The sequence below is a fragment of the Eptatretus burgeri genome, chromosome 5, assembly GCF_056783735.1.
Source record: "Eptatretus burgeri isolate ZD-2024b chromosome 5, Ebu_testis_v1, whole genome shotgun sequence".
Lineage (NCBI taxonomy): Eukaryota > Metazoa > Chordata > Myxini > Myxiniformes > Myxinidae > Eptatretus > Eptatretus burgeri.
Window position 1 is genome coordinate 34,367,409 of NC_140965.1, and position 27,270 is coordinate 34,394,678.

The 27,270-nt window shown below is 42.4% G+C and overlaps 1 protein-coding gene across 11 annotated transcripts in view; it reads right to left on the reverse strand.

Moving 5' to 3' along the window:
• The window catches only part of LOC147026201 (dynamin-1-like), a 176,466-nt gene that overhangs the window by 86,440 nt on the left and 62,756 nt on the right, over nucleotides 1-27,270 (reverse strand). For all 11 annotated transcript variants that reach the window (XR_015058152.1, XM_085881375.1, XM_085881374.1 and 8 more), the window contains exons 11-14: nucleotides 23,017-23,103; nucleotides 19,886-19,956; nucleotides 19,502-19,553; nucleotides 2,682-2,795 (exon numbers count right to left, since the gene is read on the reverse strand). Coding sequence is in view for 10 of the 11 variants with exons in the window: in XM_085881375.1 (XP_085737501.1) it covers nucleotides 2,682-2,795; nucleotides 19,502-19,553; nucleotides 19,886-19,956; nucleotides 23,017-23,103 (324 nt within the window). In the remaining variant the exon portion in view is untranslated. The remainder of the gene's footprint in view (nucleotides 1-2,681; nucleotides 2,796-19,501; nucleotides 19,554-19,885; nucleotides 19,957-23,016; nucleotides 23,104-27,270) is intronic.

Consider the following 27,270-nt stretch of genomic DNA (forward strand, 5'->3'; position numbering starts at 1 on the left):
TGATGTCAACAGTGCTGACAGAGTTATAGTTCTTTTCTCCAACATTTTTTTGGGGGGGCGGGGGGGGGGTTGGAAATCACTTAAAACATGTAGAAATGCAAAAAAAGAAATCAAAATTTTGTTGAAAAAAAAGTTGCAAAAAATGTTATTTTTCTCTAACAATTTTTTTTGGGGGGGGGTTGGAAATCACTTAAAACATGTAGAAATGCAAAAAATATATATTATTTTTCTCTAACAATTTTTTTTGGGGGGGGTAACAATTTATTTTTTGGGGGGGGACCATGTCCAAAATCTAATGGGATGATCCTTGGACCATACCTAACCCCTCCACCAAGTTTCGTCGAAATCCGTTGAGTTTTTCCGTAATACTTTTCACACACAAACAAACAAACAAACAAACTAGAGGGGGAGCACTCGGTAGAGTGCAAAACCTCCGCCGCCAATACTGCTAGGTCACTCAAGTGAACCTGATATCCTATTCATTCAATTTGACATCAACAGTGCTCACAGAGTTATAGTTTGCAACTTTCCCTTTTAACTTTTACATACTCAATTCATTCGTCATAACGAGATTCCTTGAGAGAGAAATTGATTTTACGTGGGTATATCCACCTGAAGTTCCAAAATCAGCCGCAATTATAATTTTGGCATGTTTTTTGTTGGAAATCACTTATAACATGTAAAAATGCAAAAAAAAAAAAATAATATATCGAAATTTTGTGGAAAAAAAAGTTGCAAAATTTTTTTCTCTAACAATTTTTTTTTGGGGGGGGGGGGTTGGAAATCACTTAAAACATGTAGAAATGCAAAAAAAAAAAAAATTCAAATATTTTTTCAAAATGGCCACCATAGCGGCCATATTGGATTTTGGACCAAGTCCAAAATCTAATGGCATGATCCTTGGACCATACCTAATCCCCCCTACCCTAGTTTCGTCGAAATCCGTCGAGGAGTTTTTCCGTAATACTATTCACAAACAAACAAACAAATAAGGTCACACTGAGGTTAACACAGCACCAGGAGCGACCCCTTGAGGAATATCTGCCTACGAGAGATTCCGATGAGAATCGTTCTACAGAGTAACCATGAAAAATATGCGTTTGCCTCATAACGTCACCAAATGACGTCATAATGTCTCAAGCTTGACATATCTAGAAAGCACTCATCGAGGTGTTCAATTTGAGGTACTGCATGATATGGTTCCTAAAAATTGAAAATTTGACCTTGGGGTCAAATATGTTTGACCTTAGGTGCTAACCATGAAGGTCAAGGCCAATCGCCACCAAAAATTAATCAGCTGAGCGCCAGACCATGAACTATATTCCCATGAAGTTTGAAGACGATCCGATCAAAATTACTCAAAAAAATAAGGGTTTCGTCGACTCCCCTGATTTACGACAAAGTGACCTTGACCTTTGACCTTGACCTTCAAAATTTTATGCGCTGAAAGGGACCTCTATAGGCCTCTGATATGCGAAGTTACAAAAATTTCCAATGATAACTGTGCTCTGCAGAGTGATTTATACGTGATTACAGACACAAAAAAAACAAACAAACAAAAAAAAAAAAAAAAAAAACATATGAAGGTCTAGGCCAATCGCCACCAAAAATTAATCAGTTGAGCGCCAGACCATGAACTTTGAAGACGATCCGATCAAAATTACTCAAAAAATAAGGGTTTCGTCGACTCCCCTGATTTGCAACAAAGTGACCTTGACCTTTGACCTTCAAATTTTATGCGCTGAAAGGGACCTCTATAGGCCTCTGATATGTGAAGTTACAAAAATTTCCAATGATAACTGTGCTCTGCAGAATTTTTTATGCGTGATTACAGACAAACAAAAAAATAAATAAATAAATAAATAAAACATACAAGCTGACTTACATATCTTGCAAAAACTTCGTTTTGGCAAGATAACAAACAAACAGAAAGGGGTGAAAACAGTAACCTCCGATCTTCGATGGCAGAGGTTAACAAACAAACAAACAGAAAGGGGTGAAAACAGTAACCTCCGATCTTCGATGGCGGAGGTTAAAAATGAAGAAGGTTGTAGAGTCAGAGAATATAAGGAAGTCGAGGTTTTGTTCACCTGCTTGGCATTTCCATCAAAGTCGTTGATTTATGAACTTGTGCTTCCAGGTTCAAATCCAATATACTGTACTGATCATATCTATCTACTATTCCATCTCCTGCAAGTGAAATTTGCAGACATATCTGCAGGACCCTTGGTCATCAATAAGCATACAGCAAATATAAACACAGGTATATATATATATATATATATATATATATATATATATATATATATATATATATATCTATATATATATATATATATATATATATTTATATATATAAATTTTTTTAAAGAAAAAAAGTGTGCCAGTAATTATTTTATTCATGGTGGTCGTATGGCAGCTTAGCTGTCGGGGTAGCTATCATTTCTTTAAGCGCGACTGTGTCGCTGATGCAGTGCCCCTCTACCATTACACACACTGGCACTGGTACTCATTTTGCCGACCTCAGAAGGATGACAGGCTGAGTCAACCCCCTGGTGTATTAATTCAGCCACGGACGGGGCTTGAACTCAGGACCCTAGGATCCCAAGCCGCCCCCCTAACCAGTGAACCAACACCAGGCTCATTTTATTCATAAAGGCCAGGGTGGCCACTGTGCTTACCTCTTCACCCTTGTACCAAGAGAGGTTCTCAGCAGTAAGGATGAACCAGTACTCCTTGGACCCTCCTTTCATGATGCTGATGTTGTGGATAGTGAGCCAACCTTTGCGAATCACCTGCAAATAGAGTCAAAACAGATTTTTTTAATTGCATTTTTATTTTAAAATGCATACATACATACATCTAAATAAGCAGCCACAAAAAAGCCACACATTTTTACCCATGTTTGCAAAAATGTAAACATGGCTTCATCAATTCAAGGGAAATGGGTCAAGATGAAGTGTGGAATTTTAAGAAAATTTGAGTGATAGAAGACAGGAGAATGACTGATGGAAAATCGATCATGGTTTGGTAATGAACTAGTCTGCAGGGTTTCACAAAAAAAAGAAAAAGAAAAAAAAAAGACACCTTTTTTAAATACAAGAGTAGAACAATAGGGGAAAGCATATCAACAGACAAAATGGGACAAATGGAAAAAGTGTGACAAACAAACATGCATCACAACACAAGGCAAGGAATTGTAGAAGGGTGATAACTGCGTCTCAGCAGGTGTCATCGTCATTGTTGTACAACCCCAGACAGTTCTCTCGAAACGGCTCGCGGCATGGAGACAACCAATCAATCTCCCAGGAGAGAACCGGAGGTCCCTACATTCAAGATGGTGTACCTCCGCTTTCATGAAGCCAGGGCCACAAAAAAGTGGGAAAGAGATTTTGCCCCCAATTTGCATTGGGGGTTGCAACCACCACGAATAGGCATCCCCATTAGTTGCAGCAGGTGTAGGAAAGCTCAGTAATATATTACTATTTTCAAGTGTTGGAAAGAGCTCGTGACAATTGATTCAGGAAGTTTCACAGGTGAGGAAAAGAAGAAAGAAATATACCATCAGAGATGGGGAATCTCCCACCATTGAATGAAAAAGGTCATACATATTCCAGATAATGAGGGAGGTGAATTGGAAACAAGACACCATTTGGTCATCATCTCGAAAAAGTTCCCCAGGGGTGAGGAACGTAGTAACCAAAAATAATTGAAATCAGATAAGCGGTTTTCCATTTATTACAAAAAACATTTTTTTCAAGATGACCGCCCCAGTTGGCCATCTTGGATCCGGCCACGCCCAAAATCAATAGGGTTCTTCCTTTTCAGGTGGTACATGTGTGACCCAAATTTCAAATCGATATGGGGAACAGTTTATGAGTTATCGCACTCACAGCTATAAATGTGGACGCCAGGACGGACGGACGGACAGCCGGACGACCTGGGTGACAACAATATCCCCCTTCTGCCACGCGGCGGGGGATAAAAAAAGAAAAAAAAGAAAAATGTACAATTGCACATTATCACAAAAGCCTCGTCTATGATGAAAGAAAGATAAGACTTGTGCTTCTGTCCATTTATGGGCGATGTCAACAATGTTGAACTTTAGATTCAACAGAATTCAGAAAAGACTAATGCATTGCAAGGGCACAAATCTATCGGGGAGAGCAGTTACCTCCGTTGGGCAACAAATTAAATTTTTGGCCTTGCAGTTCCGATCTTTCAAGAAATGATTTGGAATGACGGAAGATCGCCAAGCTGACCACAGACTGAACATATTGTCAGAACAGAAGTTATGGATGATGGTGAGGCTGAGAACTTCAAAAGGCTGAACCTTTTCAAATGGCTGATTAGTTTGATATTCCTTCTGGAATGACAGGGTGATACTGAGATTTGCCAGGATTGAAAGACGTGGTCCAATTGTCACACCAGGATAAAACACATTCCAGATCAGCAGAAAACGACAACTTTTGCCTGCCAGTGGGATGGGGTACTATCTGACAATGTGAAGTCATTTGCAAAAGATAATTTTTCAGAGCATTGGAGAGGTCATTTCTGTTGATGAGGAACGAGACTGGGCCCAGGACTCCACTGGGAGAGTACTGATTAGGGTTCCATTAATTATTCATTCGTTGGCTATCACTCACAAGTGAGTACAAGTCTTCAGATAAAGTGCAAAATGTTGATTTTAGTGAGTTTTTAAAGTGATTGAATAGACTAATCCAATACCCTCATATCCTGTCACAATGTGGACAAATACTTCTTGGCGGAGGAGTTGGTCCTGGGTTGGAGAGTGTGTATGTATGTATATATGTATATATATATATATATATATATATATATATATATATATATATATATATATATATATATATATATATATATATATATATATATATATATATATATATATATATATATATATATAAAGACACACGTGTTGCAGTTCTACAAAACCACATGCCAAGGCAATGGCACCCAACATACAGTGAACCCCAGGCAGTTATTTCGTAAATCTTCGTGCAGTCAGACCTTCCCTCATGTCTCGTGGGTTAACGGGATGAAGTACGTTGCGTGGATCTAATACCTCGGTCTATTGACGATATCTCTATCTTCTATTCTGATTTCCATTCCAACCCTTTCCTTTTAGCCATGGTACAAATCAAGCAAGTAAGCAAACACACCATGACATATATATATATATACATATATATATATATATATATATATATATATATATATATATATATATATATATATATATATATATATATATATATGTATATATATATATATATATATATATATATATATATATATATATATATATATATATATATATATATATATATATATATATATATATATATATATATATATATATATATATATATATATATATATATAGCGAGCTCACAATAGCAAGTAGCCTCCTGTGGCTTGGAATCAACAGAAGCACGATAGATAGTGTATAGCACATGCATGGCGCACCATTATTTCATTCAAATCTGCGCGTCAATTTCTAACCGGCATCTCACCTTGCTCACCAAAACCTCACCACTTCGACTACCAACACCTCCCACATGGGAAAAAAATATTCCCACACCCCCTTGTGCCTCTGCATCACTACAATTCACCACTAAACAGAGGAGTACTGCACAACTTGGGCTGTCTTCGGACGATGCGAAGCGGGGCCGAGCAACGGACGTTAATAGCTTGACCGCATCTCACCAGGGATGTACCGGGTGAGCACGCAGGATTGATATGACCCTCGTCCAGTCGCCAGAACACGGCAAGACAGGGGCGGCGAAGAAGGGCGATCTGGGAGTTTGGTGCAGGGCCCAGGTGTGTATTTTGGCTCATCAGAGGGGGGTGGTGGGTGTGCATTGCTATTCAGCATTCAGACTGCACTCAGAGCACGTTCATGGTCAGGGTGTCAGCTCATACCCGATGTTGAATCAGGAGCTCTGGGCTGTGACAAGCCAGATGGGCAAATGAGACCGTTTCGGGCTGTGGGAGCCTGGCAGGGCATGGCTAGGGCCGCTGTGGCCCAATAGAGGAGCAGGATTCGGGTCACAGCATGTCGCTTTCGGGTCGTCACCCCACCCTTCGCCCAGGGCTTATAAAGGGCAGAGTGTGAGATTGCTCACCCTCTGCTTCACCCTCTTCTTCTCTGCTCCTCTCGGCTCTGTGTTGGCTGTTTCTTGTTGTCTCTGCTCTTTCCTGCTTTGTGTGCGACCGAGACATTCTTCTTATTGAGGACCAGTGCGGAGCGCACGTTGCCACGAGCCCTGGCAAAATTACTAAGCCAGAGATAACGCAACAACTCTCGAGGTGGGAACGCTCAAGTGAAGGTATACGCCACACTCACAGACCGATGCACGATTAGGTTAGGGATTTGTCACCTCACGCATCGTCTCTCCCCTCCCTCTTTCCAACCCTAGATCTCGTCACCTTTGGAAGCACAAAATAGCAGACTTACTGACTTGCAATCCCATTTTCCTCTGGCACGACCCCCCCCCCCATATTGCACTACAGCAAACCTCACACTCCCACACCTTAGACACCAGTATTCCTCCCCCCTACGTCTCCTTAAGCATATGGGTTGCGTTGGTCGGCCGACCGCGCTAGGGATTGCGAGGCCATTTGTCCCCATCTGCTCTTTCTTTTTAACGATATCTAATCTTCCTCGGGTTTGTGTGTGTATGTGATGGTGCCCGTCGTAGTACAAGTTAACGTTGTAGAAGTTCCAATGGGATAAGTCTGCTCTGTCTGCTTTTGTAAATTGCTTGCCTTTTGTCACACTCCACAAATTCCTTGCTATCCTCTGCTGTACATACGTTGGCGGTTCTGGGAACCGCATCCCTCCAAAGCAATAGCAACCATCATACAGTGGTCCCTTGACAGTTATTCCATTAATATATGTTCAGACAAACCCTTCCCTTTTGTGTCGTGGAACAACGGGACAGTGCATTGTGTAAACTTCATAGCTAGGTCTGATTAAATCTCTGCCCTCATTCCTATTCTTTTTTCTACTCTTATTCCTGAGGTAAATCCCAGCCACGTGCAACCTTCGCTGTGAGATGGGTCCTAAGCGAAGGCCAAGCAGGCATTACACCAGACACCCCTCTGCAGAAATCACAGCCTGCCAAACGCACGTGCAGTGGTAATTTCCACCCTCTGGACAGAAAGTGCACCTTACATGACGCCCTTGTACAGAAATCGCAGCCTGTCAAACTCACGTGCAGCGACAATTTACAAACACGTCCCGAGGAGATGTAAGAAATGGCACCCTACATGCTGGCAACTTGCAAAGTGCACATGGCCACGCCCTTTCCAAACTCTCCATTAATAATTATATCCAATCCTTTCCCTCAATTCCCTGACACAGATCAGGGCTGGCACCGTGCATCCCACCGCCTCTGATGACCGTGAACACCATGCTCGATGGTGGGCAGACCGGCACGCTGGCCACATGCTTAATGGCGGACCCGCGCACACTGTACAGGGCATGCTTAATGGCGGACGGACCCATGTGCTGACCACGTGGAGAATGGAGGACACGCACGCACTGTACGGGGCATGGTCGATGGTAGGCGAATTACTATTTTCCTGTCTGCTCATTATCAACAACTTACCAATTCGCCTGCTGACTCTGCCTTCTTCACCACCTTCTCCACCAATTTGCCTGCTGACCCCGCCTTCACCGCCTCGTCATCTCTCTCCACTCAAGTCCCTCCCTGCACGCCCGACGGTCAGTCTCATTCACTGGACCGACGCTAGCTGCACGAAGTGCCACGAAGAAAGAGATGATGCACCGGCTGTCAGGGAGGTATCGCCCAACAGAGCACCCCCCCACCCCCCCAAAATGTATTGGTGGTGCGATCGGGCAATCGTGCAAGGTATTGAGAGACAATTAGCCTCATCTCCTCTCCTTTTTCTCTTCATCAACTCCTCTTCATCGGTGTGTGTGTGTGTGTGTGTGTGTGTGTGTGTGTGTGTGTGTGTGTGTGTGTGTGTGTGTGTGTGTGTGTGTGTGTGTGTGTGTGTGTGCGTGTGCGTGCGCACATGTATCCTGGCGCCTGTCTTCGCTTAAGTTAAGAGTGTAGAATAATTATATCGGGATAACTCTGCTCTGCTCTGTGTCTGCTTTTGCAAGTTGCTTGTATATTTCCGCACCTTTCACTTTTCTTGCTGTCCCTGCTCCAGACAACAATAAACAACATTCACTGTGCCACATATCTTTCCTCGCCTGCCTGTTAATAAATCCTTTGTAGAAATGTTTCCAACTCGTTTTCGTCTTTTCCTTCATTGATGCAGGTCAGGTCAGGTATGGGAGCATGTGCCAGAACAGCGCGTCGCTGCATCCACTTTCCGCCGGTACTCCAGGGGCCTCCGTCTGGCATCCCCCAAAATCCGACCAGCGATAGCCAAGGATTCTCCGAAGACACCTGGTACCAAAGGAATTAAGTCTCCGTCTCAGATCCTTGGTCAGAGTCCAAGTCTCGCATCCATAGAGCAAGACTGGAAGGACCAAGGACCTGAAGACTCGGACTTTCGTTCTCCCACACAGGTACCGGCAGCGCCACACCCATGATCCAGTGAATCCATGACTCCCCAGGCCCGACCCAGACGTCTATTGACCTCTTTACTCACAGCCAGCAGAGACATGAATATCACTGCCAAGGTAACTGAATCTCTCCACGACCTCAACATCCTCACCACAAACAGGCACAGACAGGACAGCAGCATCCAAGATGTCATTGAAAGCCTGGATCTTAGTTTTGACCCAAGAAACCCGTAATCCCAGTGGCTCCGGCTCCTCATTCAGCACCTCAAGGGCCCCCAAAAGGATATCTAAAGTCTCCGCAAAGATGACTAAATCTCGGACCTTGATTTCGCAGATGATGCAGACATTCCCAAACGATGCACCGCAGCTTGATCTTTCCGACATCCTCCCTTAAATCCAGTCCATACAAGTGCTGAAAAGTGTGGGGGCCAGTACACACCCCTGACGAACTCCAGTAACAACTGGAAATAAGTCAGAGATGGTACCACCACACTTCACAGCACTCTCAGTACCAGAGTAGAGTTCATACATCAGATCGATCAGTTTTGGTGGCACCCCACGAAGACCAAGAATCCTCCAGAGGGCATCTCAATTCACTGAATCGAACGCTTTACAGAGATCAACATAGGCTGTAAGCAGCCCCTGCCGAAACTCTCATCTGCGTTCGGTGAGGACAAGAAGAGCAAGGATACGGTCAATCATTGACCTCTTTGGTGTAAAGGCTGACTGCTCTGGACGCTGGTGCTCAAGCAGATGGTGGCGAACCCTATCAAGAATTATCCGAGCAAAGACCTTGCCCAGCACGGAGAGCAGCGTCACCCCTCGGTAGTTGTTGCAGTCTTGGCGATCACCCTTCCCTTTCCAGAGAGGGACAAGGCCCCTCTTCCAATCAGTTGAGATGATGCCTTATGTTCCAGGCAGAGCACAAAACTGCATGCAACGACACGAGTGCAGCATTTCCACCAGCCTTGAGAAGTTCAGCATGGATGCCAGATCCCTGGAGCTTTACCGTTTCAACCGGTTCACCGCAGCCCGTGTTTCCACAAGCGAAGGTGGACCACAATTGATTGGAGGGTCAGCAACAGGGATTGTAACACCATTGACATCCAACTCGACAGCTCGTGGATCAGCCTGGTACAACCGCTCAAAGTAACCGGCCCAGCGGGCCTTCACTTCAGACTCCTCTGTTAAGAGCCTACCACTCTCTGCTCTAACTGCAGTGCTCCGAGGGATGGGCTTGGATGAACGCAATGCACGAATTCCCCTGAAAGCGGGATGAGAATCACCTGTCCACAGGTGATGCGCTACTCCCTCACAGATTCCTCGCACATAGGCCTCCTTGTCCACCCTTAGTGCACGTACAGTTTTATGCCTCAGCTCCCTAAACAGTTCAGCTCTGCCATTCAGCCCGGCCCTGCGACTCTGGTCAATGGTATCCAGTGTCCCTTGAGAGACAAAATTCTTCTTTGCCCTGCGGTGAGTTCCAAGACATCCACCGGCAACATCAAGGACGGTGGTCTTGAAGGTAATCCACAACTCTTCAGGACCCCCCAAAGCACCCAGACACCCCAAATGTCCACTCAGCCTGTTCGCAAACTCCTCAGCTGCTCTCTCATCCTTGAGCTTGCCAACATCCAGCCTTGGCTGGGATGGTACCATTCTCCAGGATTTAAGGTGCAGCTTTAGAGTTGCGTCAACAAGCCGGTGGTCAGTATTGAGGAACTGAGCACTCCGGTAGACCCTGCAGTTCTTGATCATCCTCCAGCGACCGTCAACGAGGACATGGTCAATCACCTTTGCCACACCGCCAGCGTTGGAATACCAAGTCCAGTGATGAGCTTGTGGGCGCTGAAACCATGAACCGGCCAGCCTAAGTCCATGACTTCTTGCAAAGTCAAGGAACTTGGTGCTATTCTGGTTCATAGTTCCAGACCCATGGGGACCAACACACGTCTCATAACCATCCCTTTAAGTTCCAGTCGATGCATTGAAATCCCCTAAGACTAGAAGTGTATCTCGTCTGGGGCACTGATCAACCACTGACTCAAGTGTGGCATAGAATGTGTCCTTCACGGTGGGGTCACTCGCCTCAGTCGGAGCATAGACATAGACCAGGGAAATGACACCTAAGGAGTGACGAATCCTTAGTATCATAATACGCTCGTTGACCGGTGTTACCTCAATTATCATTGGGGTCAGCTTATTGGACACAGCCACTGCAAGTCCTTGAATATAGTAACCCTCAGATCGACCAGACCAATAGTAGGTGTAACCACCCATCATTATCTCTCCGCAATCCGGTCTCCGAACCTCATAGAGTGCTGCAATACCGATGTCCAAACGCTTGAGCTCAGATGATAGAGACAGGTGATCATCCTCTCGTCGGGATAGGACATTCCAGGCACCCACCCGAAGGGGCCGCCTCACGTTAACCCAAGGAGACCGCTGTCTGGTGGACGACACCTCAGTACCACTCCGACACACTCTCCCGTAGCATGGTCCATATCCTAACTTAGCCAGGACTTTATTCCCAACGATCTGTTCCTTTTAGCCTCTATATCCTTGGCAGTGTCACTCGGCTACATCTGATCCGGTAAAGTGATCCAATTCGCACAAGGCATACCGAGGGTGTGTCCCCCATTAATTAGATCACGTGGTTATTTTTAGGTAACCGGATTAACTAGACGGAGGACCCTAAGTGACGTGGTTGAGTTATTGGCATTCACGGTCGGCTCGCGACACACCACGTCACGGAATTATCTGTGTGCCACGGCCTGCAATTCCGGGGAGTCTGGCGGGATCCCGAGATCGCTTCCCCCCCGCCCCCCCCCCCCGGTGGTCTTCTCAACCGACGCCTGGCCCGCAATAATACAAATGAACCCAATTTACTGTGCCACATACCTTTCTTCGCCATTGTAAATAAGTGCTTGTATAGAAATGTTCCCAGCTCATTTTCGTCTTTCCCTTCATTGGTTCAGCATGGTTCGTATTCTAGCTTAGCCGGGACGTTATTCCCCAATGATCTGTTTTTCTAGCCGGTACGTCCTTGGCAGTTACGCTCGACTGCATCTGATCCAGTAAGGTGATCCTCTGATTGAGGCGTACCGAGGGCATGTCCCCCGGTATTTAAACCACGTGACCTTAAGGTAAACGGTATCAGACGGAGGACCCTAAGTCACGTGGTCGAGTTATTGGCGTTCACGGTCAATTAGCGACCTGCCACGTCATTAAGTTATTCGTGTGTAATGGCCTGCGATTTCAGAGAGTCTGGTGGGAACCCAAGGTAGCTTCCCTCCCTGTTGGTCTTCTCGCTCCTGACCCCAGGTGCACAACAATATGTATGTATGTACGTATGTATATAGTCTTGTTCTCAAATGACTATGTTGTACTTCCATTGTTTCGGATGGTTGCAGACATGCAATCATGGAGCAATCGGAAAATGGTGACACTTTGCAGTCATCAAATTTTTGGTCGGATTTTCCTCAGGGCTTCATGTTAAATGAGATCAGATGCTTTGGTTTGGTCAACAAATGCCATGAAACGTGGGCAGTGTTGCACTTGAGACGCATGATAACAGCATGTCACACTATGTTGAATGCCTGAGATTTGTCCAGGGAGAAGGTCAATACTTTCTGATGGTGCTTCCAGATCTTCTACCACTGCTGAGAAAGAAGCAGCATGCCCATAATTGAGTGAGTGGGATGGAATATAAACTGCTGGTCAGAGATCACGCTATTTTAAGAGAGGAAAGATGATGCGAGATTGAGAAGTGATGAGGCTTCCAATTGCAAGTAAATTCATGGAATTCATGCTTACTGGTATGCATTTGAAAAGATCTGTTTTTAGCTCGCCTGTTCGAAGAACAGAGAGCTATAGCGATACCCCCAGCGTGAGCATCAAAATGTTAAAGTTTTTGGTGCAAGTTATTTAGAAGCTTGCCATTCATTTAATATGTGTACTAGGATGCTGATATTTGGCATGGAGGATCCTTTGGGGTATACTATTGGTGTAGTGAAGTTGAAATTAAAAAATAATTTCAAATGTTTAAAATTTTTGACCTGTTTTGAACTTAACTTTTTTCTAGCACATCAACGTTAAAGTTTTTGGTGCAAGTTATTTTTTTAGAAGCTTGCCATTCATTTAATATCTCGGATGCTGATATTTGGCATGGAGGTTCCTTTGGGGTATACTATTGGTGTCGTGAGGTTGAAATTAACAAATGATTTTTAAAAAAAATTAAATTTCAACTAAAGATGGTGTCAAAGCCACCCAATGCTCGCCTGTTTATACGAGACGCTTGCCATTCATTTAATGTGTGTCCTAGTTTACTGAATGCAATATACAAATACATCTATTGCTTTAAAATTATTTGGATCAGACTTCACTGCAATGCTTTATAAAAAATATTATTAGACTAGTTTTTTAAAAACTACAAATGTATAAACAGGTGAGCATTGGGTGGCTTTGACACCAACTCTCTGGTTATACCTTTAGAATGGGCCATCCAGGCAGAGAGGAAGTGGCCAAAGAAGCAAAGGCTGAAGAGAACGGACAAAAGAGACGCAAGAGCATGATTTGAGAATATGTGCATTGATGCTCTCTGGGCATCAATGTGTGCATAGCATATTCTCATGCTATGCACTATATTGTTTTAATCCCCATCTCTCAATGGTGAAGAATTACTTTGAATAATTAAAAAGAAATTATCGTGTCTGGATCTTCATCAAAATCGAAATGATTCGTCCTTGCCACACACCCAACCTGTCCACCAAGTTTTCTCCGAATCCATCCATAAAACTTTTTGAGATGTGTTCACAGACAGACAAACAACCAGACAACCAGGGCAAAAACGTAACCTCCATCCACATTTGCTAGTGGAGGTAATTGCCTGAGAAAGCTTTAAATACAACCCTTGGCTGCATTTGGGATGTCTGCCCGTGCCTGGAAAGACACAAGACAGTATTTATCTGGAAAGTGGCCGACTCAAAGAAACCCTCCAAATTCCGTCCCCATAACAATCAGCTGTTTTTTGATGCATCTTCACAAAGTTATCGGCAAGCTGTTCTCGGGGGCCTTTCACCTTCATCCAACACGGAGGACAGACATTCAGGAAGGGCAAATGTTGCATGAAAAACATGACCATCTTGGATGGCATCCTGCAGGATGCCACATGCAAATTGAGCCCCGTTTCTCAATGTGTTGGCTATGTCGAAGGCCTTCAACTCGGCAAACTACGGAGTGACAATCCATGAGGCTGCATGGATGGGAGTACCTCTGCCTCTTGACAAACCTCCGGCAGTCCTACGATGGGTGCACGGCACACCTGGATTGCGATTGAAGTGTGCCCATCTCAATGACATGCGATATCAATCAGGGTGACCCACTCTCTCTGATATTGTTCCGTAGTGTCCTCGATATGGTACTATTCAACTTACCAGATGGAGGGAGTGGGTATAAGGCTGGTGATCAAATAATCTAGACCTTGGCTGACCTGATTCTGTGCACCACATTGGCCAGGATCCAAGCATCATTATACGCAGCGCACTCACTGCTGGACATGGCTGGGCTACAGATAAATGCAGAGAAGTCAATTACACTTGCTGCTGTTATTGATAGCAAAGAAAGACGTATATTGTCGATGGCACTAAGACTTTAAACCTCGGGAATGAATAAAAGAAGGCTGCGACAGCAGCAGATACTTAAAGATACTTGGGCATCCATTTCCAACCAAGAGGTGTGGCACCAACTTATGGCACCACTCATGAAGAAGGTCTTCAGAATTTGTGAAAGGCACTGTTTAAATGAAATGACAACAAAAAAATGATACTTCTTACAGATTACCTAATGACTAAACTTCAGCACGAGCTTGTTCTGGGTTTAGCCTGAGCAAATGCCCTCTGCAGTTTGGACCTTCCATAATGTCTGTCTGTGGCTTAGGCAGGCTACAAAATGATAAACATGTAACCTATTTTCATGCCCAGACAGCTGATGGAGGACTGGGTTAACATCAATATAGAACAACAGTGCCAATCTTGAAGGAGCATAGGTTGAAAGGACTTAAAATGTCCGATAGTCTGTACCTAAATGCCAGCCAGGATTCGGACATGGGAGATATTGTTAAGGCCCGGAACATGTGCAGCCTAGATTACGGGGAAGAACATTCCAGGACTACCAAACATGCGGATGAAATTACTGCCTGGCTGCTCTACCCTTCAATAGATGGCAGTGGCCTGTTGGAGGTGAGTAGGGTGCCTGAGCCATAAGGCTGGTTGCTCAGCAAGTCATGCCTCCAATGAAGTCGGCTTCCATTGACTCGGTGAAGGAGCAGGGGTATTTACTCCCCACCAGATCCAGTCGCCCACAGTAGAACTGTTGGTGCGCAGAGTGAATGGTATAATGCAGGCTGCCAAGCGAAGGAGACAATCTTGCATATCTCCCAGGCCTGTGTCAGAACCCATGCTGCCAGAGTTTGATGACACAATGGTGTTTCACGGTTCATGTGCAGACGGCTCAGGCTGTGAGAGTTTGTCGTAATAGAAGAGCCCATGATCCCCACAATGTCAGGCATTTGTAAATTTGATATCATTGCCTACAAATATGGGGATCTTGTGGTTGTGAAACCCTGCTAATGTTCTGGGAGCACAACGTCAAAAAAAAAATCATATTACGATACTACTGAGATCAAGAGCTGGGTAAACAAGAGGTTGAACACATCCACAATTCAATGAGTCTCCACGATAACCAAGATGGCGTGGGATATGGGCATGGGAATCCACGTTTATGCTCCGCAATGTTTGTTTAAGTCGGGGTGACATCCAGCTCCTCTCGATAATGATTATCTCGAGAACGGCGAAGGCTTTCATCAAGTTTGAGCAGTTCACATTGAGGTGTAACAGAACCCAAAGTATGATCAGGCCCCAAACGATGGCCACAGTGTGAACTAGAGGGGGAGCACTCGGTAGAGTGCAAAACCTTCGCCGCCAATACTGCTGGGTCACTTAAGTGAACCTGATATCCTATTCATTGTAGGTCAAAACGGATCAGACTCTACTGAACCACGATTGAATAATCTAAACGAGATCGACACGCATGTAGAAATGCCAAAAAAATAAAAAAATAAAAATAAAAAAAACTAAATTTTTTTGAAAAAAAAAAGGTGCAAAATTGTTTTTTTTTCTCAAACAAATTTTTTGGGGGGTTGGAAATCACTTAAAACATGTAGAAATGCAAAAAAAAATTCAAATATTTTTCAAATAAAATCGAAATTTTTTTGTAAAAAGTTGCAATTTTTTTTTTTTCTCTACCAAATTTTTTTTTTTTGGTTGGAAATCACTTAAATCATGTAGAGATGCAAAAACAAAAATTCAAATATTTTTTCAAAATGGCCACCATAGCGGCCATATTGGACTTTGGACCAAGTCCAAAATCTAATGGCATGATCCTTGGACCATACCTAATCCCCCCACCAAGATTCGTCGAAATCCGTCCAGTTTTTCTGTAATACTGTTCACAAACAAACAAACAAACAAGACAGACAGGGGTGAAAACAGTAACCTCCGTCCATCTTCGATGGCGGAGGTTAATGATTCGCACATACAGCTTGCCAAGAGAGAGAACGACCTTCCCACTGGTCTCTGAGACCTGGTGGATTGGAAATTGGTTTGGTCATTGAAAGTGTTGGCACCAGGAAGGAACAATCCAAGCAAGAACATATGGTGATGAAGACTGGGAGGGAGTCACTCCTTTATAAATGAGAGCAGTTAAAACAGAGTGTGAGAATCGATACCCTCATTATGATGGCCAAATGCCTCATCAGATAATTAGTGACTTACGAATTGGTTAATTAGTCATTCACTAGTGGAATCCTAATTCTATATTTATTAACATTTATAATTTGAAGTTTTATATCAGAACATCATTGTTGAAGTTCTGGTATAAAATAGCCACATCGCATTAAATTGGTGCGAAACACTATCACCAATACAAGCTATAGATGCCTGGTGTTGGCTTTAATGGTGAGGGTGGTGGGCTTTGGATCCTAGCGTCCTGAGTTAAAATCCCGCTTAGCTGTTGAATTAATACCAGGTGGGGTTAACTCGACCTTTCATCCTTCCCAGGTCGGCAAAATGAGTGCCAGCATGCTGGTATACTGTGTCGGAGTGGTGACCCGTCCAGGATTGCGCCCAATAGCCAAGGAGACTGCTTCAACAGCACCAATGCTCTGCACAGAGTATGGTCCCAATCTCCTCCTCCTCCTTGGGATCTGAGGTCCTGAGTTTGAGCCCCGTTGTCTGCTGAATTTACACCAGGTGGGGTTGACTCGGCCTGTTATCCTTCCAGGGTCAGCAAAATGAGTACCAGTGCGCTGGTAATAGGGGCATCAGTGGTGTAATTGTAGTAGTAGTCGTAGTGGTAGTGGTAGTGGTAGTAGTAGTAGTAGTAGTCAGTTATAGATCAATCAGTGGTTTAAATGTATTTTTCCACAACTGTCTATTGTCCACATTCAATACCATGAAACAAACTAAAACATTAGCGATACAAGATCGACACCGAAATACAACTTCCTCAAAGTTCACTTGAACACAGATGACCCACCCATACAGAAAATAATTTTTCCATTTCTTTTTTTTTTGTGATAGCACAATAGCTGTGATGGCAGTCTGTATTCATTGTGATTGTTTACCACAAACGAATTATTTGCATGTGTGCAAACATTTCCAGGCAGAATTATTTGGAAGGGGGGGGGGGGCAGGGGAGACAGGGAGAGAATAAAAATCAAGAAAAAAGTAAAATAATAATAATAAAATAAAAAATAGATATCCTTATTGAAATACACGAGTAGGATGGAGGAATAGAAGAGCAAGCAAGCTGGATATCTACACTCACTGGCACTTAACAGCAACTTAAAATGAGATTGAGAACAAACAGCAAAGGAAATTGCAACACAAAACCATTGCTGATCAATAACAGCATTTCAGAATCACTATCAGGGACCCACAGAACATCGATGCAATGTAAAATGTGACTTCAAGTCCTCAACTCCAAGCCACCCCACTCCCCTCCAAAACTCAAAGTCCTCAACCACCCCCTCCCAACTGTCCCATCTTTGCTCTCCTCCCCACCCCCATGAAGTTCTCACCCTCCCCTACCAAACCCGAAGGCATCAATCCCCTCCCCACTTCAATCTTTCAAACCACCCCTCAAACTCCTCAACCCCCCACCCGCCTTCCCCACCAAAAGTTCTCAACAACCCCCAATCCCAACTCTGTCCAAACTTTGCTCTCCTTTCCTTCCTCCCAACACTACCTCTGTCCTCCCTTCCTCACCCTCCTCCTGCTCATAAAAGCAAACAGGCATTCCCACAATGAAACAGCAGACAATTTAAAGCTCTCCCCTTCCCCATCATGGAATCAACGACTTCACAGAAACCCGTCAGGGTCACCTGGCCAACTCACCATCCAGTGAGATATATGGAAACCCCTTGGCATTGCAACTCTCAAGTGACCATAAGCAGGCCAATTGTGCCAATAAACGACCAAAAACCAATTATCTTCTTCCTGGTGTGTTTGTATACACACTTCATTAAAAGTAAATAATGATGGATGTTTTCTTTCACAATATCGAGAGATTCCCAGGAATCATCAGACAAAGACGTGGGCTTTATGGTCCCTGGTTGAGTCGCTCAAGAGAAAATAGTCAGAAATAATAGCAAGAATCTGCATAACCTCCATGGTAAAAGCATTGTTTGAGAAAATACCACAGTAATTTGCAAGGTGTTTTTCGACAGCAGACCATCGTCTCAATTGCTGAGGCCTATCTTCTCAAGGCCTATGCTGCCTATCAGCTCAAAAGCCTTTTACCTGGTGTTTAGGTCATTTTACACTGAAAGGAAAAGTTATAAGGGAGGGCATGGTGAATGTGAAATGTGACAGCACCGAAGAAGGCTTTGGCTTTGCATTGCAGTAAACACAAACATATTATGGCCGTATGATTTTTCAGCTTGAAATTGTGGGTGGTGAGGTGAACTGTCCAATAAATGGGTGGAAGAGAATGTTACACACAGACAGATGGACACATGTACACCCCTTTTATAGTTGTTGTTTTGTATGGAGCTTGTAGTTGCTTATTGCATCTTTTTTTCTGAAAGTACGGTTGTGCCGCTGATGCAGTGCCCCTATTACCAGTAAGCTGGTACTCATTTTGCCAACCTTGGAAGGATGACAGGCTGAATAAACCCACCTGGTGTTATTTAATGGCACGACAGGGGCTCAAACTCAAGATCCTAAGATCTTAAGCCAGCCACCTGTGAAGGCAACACCAAGCTTCCCTTTCATAGTTCAACTATAGAAGCATAACACATGGAAGCAAACTCGATGCAAATTATGAGCACACAGCTTGTGAACATTTGATCATTATCAACCACACATTCTGCAGCTTAGCTGAATCAAGAACAACAGTCACTCAAACCCCCTGCAGACTTCCTTCGACCCTGATTTTTTTTTTTTTAATGTCGTGAATAAACTTTGGTACATCTTGTGTGATGAAGGTTGTGATCAAGTTTCATCAAAATTGGGTGTAGTTTTGGAGAAGAGAGCAAATAAATATGTTTGTTTTTTGGGTAGGTGGGGGGGAGGGGGAGTCTATAAACCACCTGTAAACCCCCTCAATGAGCGCAGATTTTGATGCGGTCAATATACCTTCGTTAGGCATCAGATATGAAGCTTGAGGCCAAGTTTCATCAAAATTGTGTTTCGTTCAAGCGATAATGATTGAAGTGTCTACAGACTCACCTCCAGACACTGCTCGATCACATAAGTTCACCAGACTAAAGTCGAAGTGAGCTGATAAATGGAGAGTAGTTGCCATGAAATAAATTCAACACTTTAAAACCAAATTATTCGTAAAGTCTCAGAAACAGGACATCACACTAACCTGATTTCCAACTGCCTTCTTCCGCTGAGGTTGGGAACTACGCTGCTGAGCACTGCAAGAATGGGGTTGGGATGGGGGGTGGGGTGAAATCACATTTGCTCACAGGCACTCAATCTGGTGCAACACTACTTAGCCACCTTTAATTTACAAAATGTTTGGAGAAATATTAGCATGATATTGTAAACAGCCTGAGCATTAATAAACAATGAGAGGGCTCAAAGCTTCAGCAGCCAATACCACCAAATAAAGTCAAAATTCGTGCAAAGTTCAACACATAATAAAGTGAAAGTCAACCTGCGATTTGAAAATAATTGTTTGGTTGAAGAGGAAAACAGATGACATTATATATTTTCATTAAAGCTACAAGTGTCAGATATAACTCACTTAGCAAATCCAATGAAATCTTCATGGTTTGTGTTCATGTAAGCAAGTTGGATGTCAATAAGCAGAAGCACCTGGGAAGAAAAAGAAAAAAAATTAAAAGAAAAGTTGCACACAACTTTGCTACTTTTGCCTCCAAAGTTACTTTTGCAAATCATTTTGAACTTGCTCTGTTGTCATTTCTGGAAGGTGCAGATAATCTTGTCCATAAATTATCCTATTCACCAAATTGCTAATTCCTCAATCGTTTTACTGTTCATTTTTGATGCAACTCTACCTTAATCGGTTGATATTTTATAGATGCATCTGCTATTGCTCAGAGATTTAGTTTTACAGATACCAGTACTCATTTGTTTGACAATAAGGATGCACACTTTAGTAATATTGATAAAAACTTTTTAGCTCTTATAATAAAATTTTATGTATCAGGTTTGATAAGTCATTTTATAAGAAAAAAAAATATGGGTTATAATTGGTTTGACCAACAAAAATTTAAAGATGCTGTTAATTTGTTTTGTTTAACACTTTTGTATCTTTTGGTGGGAATATATTTCAACAAATAAAAAGCATTCCAATGGGAGGGAACTGTAACCCCCTATTAGTGGACATGTTTAGGTTATCTGGAATTTAAATTCCAGAAAAGGTATTGTCACCACGCACCGTCCGTCTGTTGGTCCGTCTCCTATTTCGTCTTCTGGCCAAACCGCTGGGCTGATCTGTCTGAAATTTGGCAGCAACGGTCCATTCCTGACCGGTAACAGGAATTGCAAAGCTCGTTCTGGCCACATGACTTCAAGAAGGTCAAAATGGTCGACATAGTAAATTTCTTCAAAAATCTTCTTCTCTAGACCTACTGGTCAGAATGATACCAAATTTGGGTTACAACATTACGACACGGTCCTGACGTTAAATTGCAGAGGCCATGTTGATCACGTGATGGGAAGTGTGTCACAATGGCAGTCCCGCAAATTCCTTCAAAATTTTCTTCTGATGCACCAATCAGAATGCTTCCAAATTTGGGATACAGCATTAGGTCATGGTAGGGATGCTAAATGTATTCCAGAAGTCATGCCAATCACGTGACCGGAAGTGTGTCAAAATGGCAGTCGCGCAAATCCCTTCCACAATCTTCTTCTCGAGATGAACCAATCAGAATGCTACCAAATTTGGGTTGCAACATTAGGCTGGGGGAGAGATGTTAATGATATTGCGGAAGTCATGCTGGTCACATGAGCGTAAGTGTCAAAATGGCGGACTTGGTAAATGTTTGGGGGAAAAAAAAAAAAAAAAAAACACAAAAATTCTTTCAAAACCCTTCTTCTCCAGACCCACCAGTCAGAATGCTTCCAAATTTAGGTTACATTATGCCAGGGTCCAGATAAGCTACAGGTCCAGTGGTTCTATTTTTCTTGTTTATTGTGCATTTTCATTTGTGCAGAAGTTGATGAAGGAGAAGAAAGTTAGGCTTAGCTAAAATGTTATCTTCTAAATGTCGTTATATTGATGATATTTATGTGATTAATTATAAGTTTTTGATAGGCTGATTCAAAGGATTTATTCAGAAAGCCGAATAGCAAATAAGAGTAGTAATGATGATAGTATAGTGGCATATCTGGATATGTTAGAGTTGAAAATATTTGTTTCAGTATAAATGTGTCATAAAGTTGACTATTTTAGCTTTGTGTTGTCTTGTATACTTTTCTATCTAGTAATGTACCAGTTAAGATGGGCTACAATGTGTTTTCATCTCAGCTTATTAGATTTGCTACAATTTGTTCTGTTAAGGAAGATTTTGTGGTTCGTGCTAAGACGACATATTCCATTATGCTAGAGATGGGCTTATTCTCTTAGAGGGGTCCTAATTGTTTGATTAGGTCATGTGAGAATGTTTTCAGACATCATTGTAATCTCTTGTTCAAGTTTGTTTGGTTTTCATGTAAACAGGTTGATGTAGCATTGGAAGTTATGTGAAATAATAATAATAATTTTTAAAGGGTTTTAAAAAACGAATAATAATTAATCCAACCTGGAAGTGTGTCATTGGTTTTTATCGGAAAGGGAACTTCATTATAAACAGAGGGCCTGTGTATCAATTTGTGTGCTGGCTGATTCCTTTGTACATTCTGTGGCAGTAAGGTAAGAGGTAGTAAGGGATTTCTGGTGTGTGCACGGTTTATTTTTGTTCTCAATCTCTCTTTTTCTTTGTCTATGGAGGAGTGAATCTTGCAAATAGTTTTTGTAAGGTTCACCTAGCTGCACCTGGATGGGTTTGAGTGCATTGGTCTAGCAGCTGAAACCTGAATCCTATCCAGGTTCCTCCTGATGACTCCATCTTTGCCTATTTGGGTTCCTCCTGATACTCCAATCCTATTTGGTCAATAATGTGATTACCCTCACCAGAGGAGAAGGTGCTGCATTTGGGTCCATTTGTTTGTCTGTCTGCACATAATGTGCAAATGGAAGCCACAAACACCACCTGGTGGTAGCTAGTATTACGTTTTTATCTTTTTCAACCAAGTACCTCTTTAAAGTACTGTATGGCCAATTAGAATGTGAATACGTAGGATAAAACCACACACAACCACACCAAATAAAACAAGTCCTGAAGAGGGTCGACAATCTGATTGCTCCAATTGTCATTGTGACTATCCATGGGATTAGATAACTCAAGAGGAAAGATTGACTTCACAGATTAACAATTTTGGATTGAGACTGTGGCTATATTGAGATTTGGTTTCTTGTGGAATATGTATTGAGGACGTGATGTTAATCAGGCCAAACATGCATAAATGGTCCAAAACAAACAGATAATATCACAGTTTTAAAACATCACCATTGAAACTGAATATGGAATAGTTTGCAAAATAACGAATTAAACAAATGAGGACACCAGATCCATCAATGGTGGATGCAAAATATCACATCAATTGCTTTAGCGCTTTGGAAAATAAAACACGAACTCCACCCCCCCCAATGTCCACACACACCCACCCCAAAAAAACTACCTCCATTCAGGAAAGTGACCTGATGCATGATTTGAGTGGTAGTTTTCGAGAGTGGGATCTCTGATTTACGATACAGGGATAACATTTTATAACGTCAAATATTCTACATCACTCCATTATAATCTTGACCTGTTCCTTGGTACGAGACTCTCGTTCACGGACTTGAGAGGTGACAATCCGCTCAGTTTCTTCACGCAGATGAGGATATCGGGAGAGCTGTGGGATTGAAACAAGAACATACCGAGGTACCGCAATAGCATGTACAAAGAACAAGCATGTAAGGGTCAAACGAGTACACCTTAGTTAGTATGAGCACTTAGTAATAAAAATGTACAGCGAGCACAAGTTAGTGTGATGAGGATCATGAGTAAGCTCGCAAAGCAGTTTGTCAGAAGAGATACGAGGAAGAGTTAGAAAGAACCATGCAAGCACAAGATTACAAATGAAAGAAAGGAATTACTTTCCTTCTGTAATTACAGAAGGGAAGGAAAAAAAAACTTGTCGATGCTAGAAATGATGTGGGAGAAGCTAAAACCTATGATGAGCTCATTGAGAATGGTGACCAATGACCTGAATATCATTTATTTGAGGAAACTTGCTCCAGCTTGGGTTCAATATTTTAAAATCCTACTCAAAATCCTCCAATGTACACACATCCTTGTCATACCTTGCTCTCCTCCACAACACAAGTGGTGCTTATGGGTGTATTTGATGCCATTACAGCACTTGTTAGGGTACCCAGTCAAATGTACAGGGTAACCTATTGTTTTTCTTTTGTTTTCTGTTTATTATTTATTCTCTTTCTTCCACCGGCAATTCGCGGACTTTTTCGCTTTAAAAATCATTTTCTCAGGAACGGTAAGTCCGATCGAGACAAAATTTTCACCAGAGTATGTATCTTTTTTGATTGCATAATTGATAATTATGACGTCATAGGTCATGTGATATGGGCGTCATCTTGAAAAAAACCGATAAACTTTGGACCTCTGTATCTCTGAAACATTCCAATGGAAAAAAAATTTCGCTTGATACATTTAACCAAGCTCCCTATCGGGAATACGTGTGATTTTCGTGACGTCATCGGTGAAGTGGTATGCTGGTGAAAATTCGTCAAGTAGAACGCTGCATGGGAAAAATCTGAAATTTTTTGTGCGTCATCTATCTATAATTCCAGCAATTTCTGTGTGTGTGTGTGTGTGTGTGTGTGTGTGTGTGTGTGTGTGTGTGTGTGTGTGTGTGTGTGTGTGTGTGTGTGTGTGTGTGTGTGTGTGTGTGTGTGTGTGTGTGTGTGTGTGTGTGTGTGTGTGTGTGTGTGTGTGGTGTGTGTGGTGTGTGTGACTGCTGTTTCTCGACAACCGCTGGTCCGATCTATTTGAAACTTGCCAGATATATTAATGGGGACCTGAGGATGTGCCTTTTCAAGGTTTGATATTAATCGGACAAGCGCTTCCCAAGTTATGGCCATTTATTTACCAACCAATGACAGAAACCGTTGCTGCGGCCATTTTATATCAACCAATGACAGGAAGCGTTGCTGTGTAGCCGTGGTCGATGGTGAAGAGAAACTCAGCCGCGTTCGCCATTACGGGTTTTTTTTCTCTCCTCTCCTCCTCTCCTCTCCTCTCCTCTTCTCTCCTCTTCGTGTTTTTCCTTGCGAAAAGGAAAAATACGTTGGCGCTAATTGAATAATTGGTCATTAAAAGCCTCCGTATTCTTGCCTTGGACAAGGAAACAAAGAAGCGCCGTTTCCTCAGCGATGTTGTTTATGAAGAGGTGCTAACGAGATAAAGGTGTGTACAATGTACATGGAGATGATTTTTATTATTATTTATTTATTGAAGAAAAATTGTTCCAAAAATAATTTATCAAAAAAAGTACACAACTTTTTTTTTGTTTCCAATTGTCAAAACGCTGTGGCCTTTGGAAGTGTTAAGGAATTCAGCTCCACTCAGCATGCTTGCCAACGAAATACATCTTAATTTGGTGGTAAAAACGATTCACAACGACGGGTTTCCTTACTCATTGCTCTGCAGTCTGCATTCAACCCCTTCATTTGTCATCTCATTGACCTCATTTCATCTATCTATAATTCCAGCAATGTGTGTGTGTGTGTGTGTGTGTGTGTGTGTGTGTGTGTGTGTGTGTGTGTGTGTGTGTGTGTGTGTGTGTGTGACCGCTGTTTCCGGACAACCACTGGTCCGATCTAATTGAAACTTGCCAGCTATATTGCTGGGGACCTGAGGATATGCCTTTTCAAGATTTGATATTAATCGGACAAGTGATTCCCAAGTTATGGCCATTTATTTACCAACCAATGGCAGGACATGTGCTGCGTAGGCGTGGCCGATGCGCCATTTAGTTACCAATCACAGGACACGTTGCTGCGTAGGCCGGTGCACGGCCGGCCGACGATGACATCACGTGCCGTGCTGGTTACGATGGGGATCGATCGGTGCCTTAGTTACCGTGGGGTAGGAGTGCCAATGGTAAATGGCAGCGAATGTCATGGCAAGCAAAGACAGGGAGGTACACTTGATTTTAATTAACTCTGTGTGTAAGTATCACAGCAGTTGTTACTTCAATGCAAGCGATAATTCATGGAATGATGTGAACATTCCCTACGGGCACGCACTACTTTTGGAAAGTGATGACTGACTGTATTCTAATAATTTCTCGATTTCTTATCCGCATTTATAGATAAACACAATGCCCCAATCCAGTTGTCATTTATGAGAGCGAAGGAATGGCCTGTGTGGTTGTTTGAAAGTTGTTTTTTGCATGTACGACCACGCACATATGGCCACGCGAAAGCGAAGGAACGGCATGTGTGGCTGTTGTTTCTGGCACGCGTTTGATTTTTTTTTTTTGTATGTACGGCCACGCGAGAGCGAAGGAACGGCCTGTGTGGTTGTTTCTGGCAAGCGGTTTTAAAGTATATATATATATATATATATATATATATATATATATATATATATATATATATATATATATATATATATATATATATATATATATATATATATATATATATATATATATATATATATACATACATACATTTTGCACGTACAGCCACGCACGTACGGGCACGTGAAAGCGAAGGAACGGCTTGTGTGGTTGTTGTTTCTGGCACTCGGTTTGAGTTGTTTTGCGGGGGGGGGGGGAGGGTTTGCACGTACGGCCACGCATCTACGGGCATGCACGAGTCTACTCATAAATTCATAAAATTTCTCATAAAAAATGAGATTATAAATCATAAAAAAAGTTCATAAAAAAATTGTGACGTCATCGGTGACTTAATTCGGCCGCCATCTTGTTTTAAAAAATATATTTTTTAATCTTCTTCTCCAGAACGGCTGTACAGATTGAGGGGAAACTTTACAGGTATATTCCCCTTGAGGTCCTTTTTCAAGTTTGTTAATAGGTCACATGGTTTGGCGGCTATCTTGAAAAAACCCTAAAACCTTCAAACATCTTCTCCAGAAGCGCTGGTCCGATGAAGGGGAAATTTCACAACTATATTCGGGACATGTAGGCGATATATGTTTGTTAATTTCGAATTGATAGGTCACATGGTTTGGCCGCCATGTTGGATTGAAGAAAAATATTAAATAATGTTTTCTCTGGAACTCCTTAAGCCATCAAAGTGAAAATTTGCAACTGCCATCTGACATCAAGTCTGCATAGATGGTAAATTTTTTTAACCTCAGAAGTCACATGGTTTGGTGGCCATCTTGGATAGAAAAACAGACCTTATCCGATTTACACGAAACTTCACACACTTGTTAGGGTCCAGGATAGAAAGCAGAATTGAAATTTATGATGTCATAGGTCACATGGTTCAGCAGCCATCTTGGATTGAAAATGAATAAATTTTTAAAATCTTCTTCAGAACGGCAAGACAGATTATTGAGACGAAACTTTACACATACATTCACCATGTGGTCCTTTCTCAAGTTTGTTAATTTCTTCTTGATTGGTCACATGGTTTGGTGGCCATCTTGAATTTACCCTAAAACCTTCAAACATCTCCAGAACGGCTGATCTGATCAAGGGGAAACTTCACACACCTATTGCAGATGAGTAGGGAAAACAAGTTTGTTAATTTCTAATTGATAGGTCACATGGTTTGGCAGCCATGGTGGATTTAAGAAAAATATTAAATAATGTTTTCTCTGGAACCGCTTAACCTCTCGAAGCGAAAATTTGCAACTGCCATCTTCCATCAATTCTGCATACATGGTAAAAATTATGACATCACAAGTCACATGTTTCTGTGGCCATGTTGGATTTAAGAAAAATATTAAATAATGTTTTCTCTGGAACTGCTTAACCTATCGAAGCGAAAAATTGCAACTGTCATCCTCCGTGATGTCTACA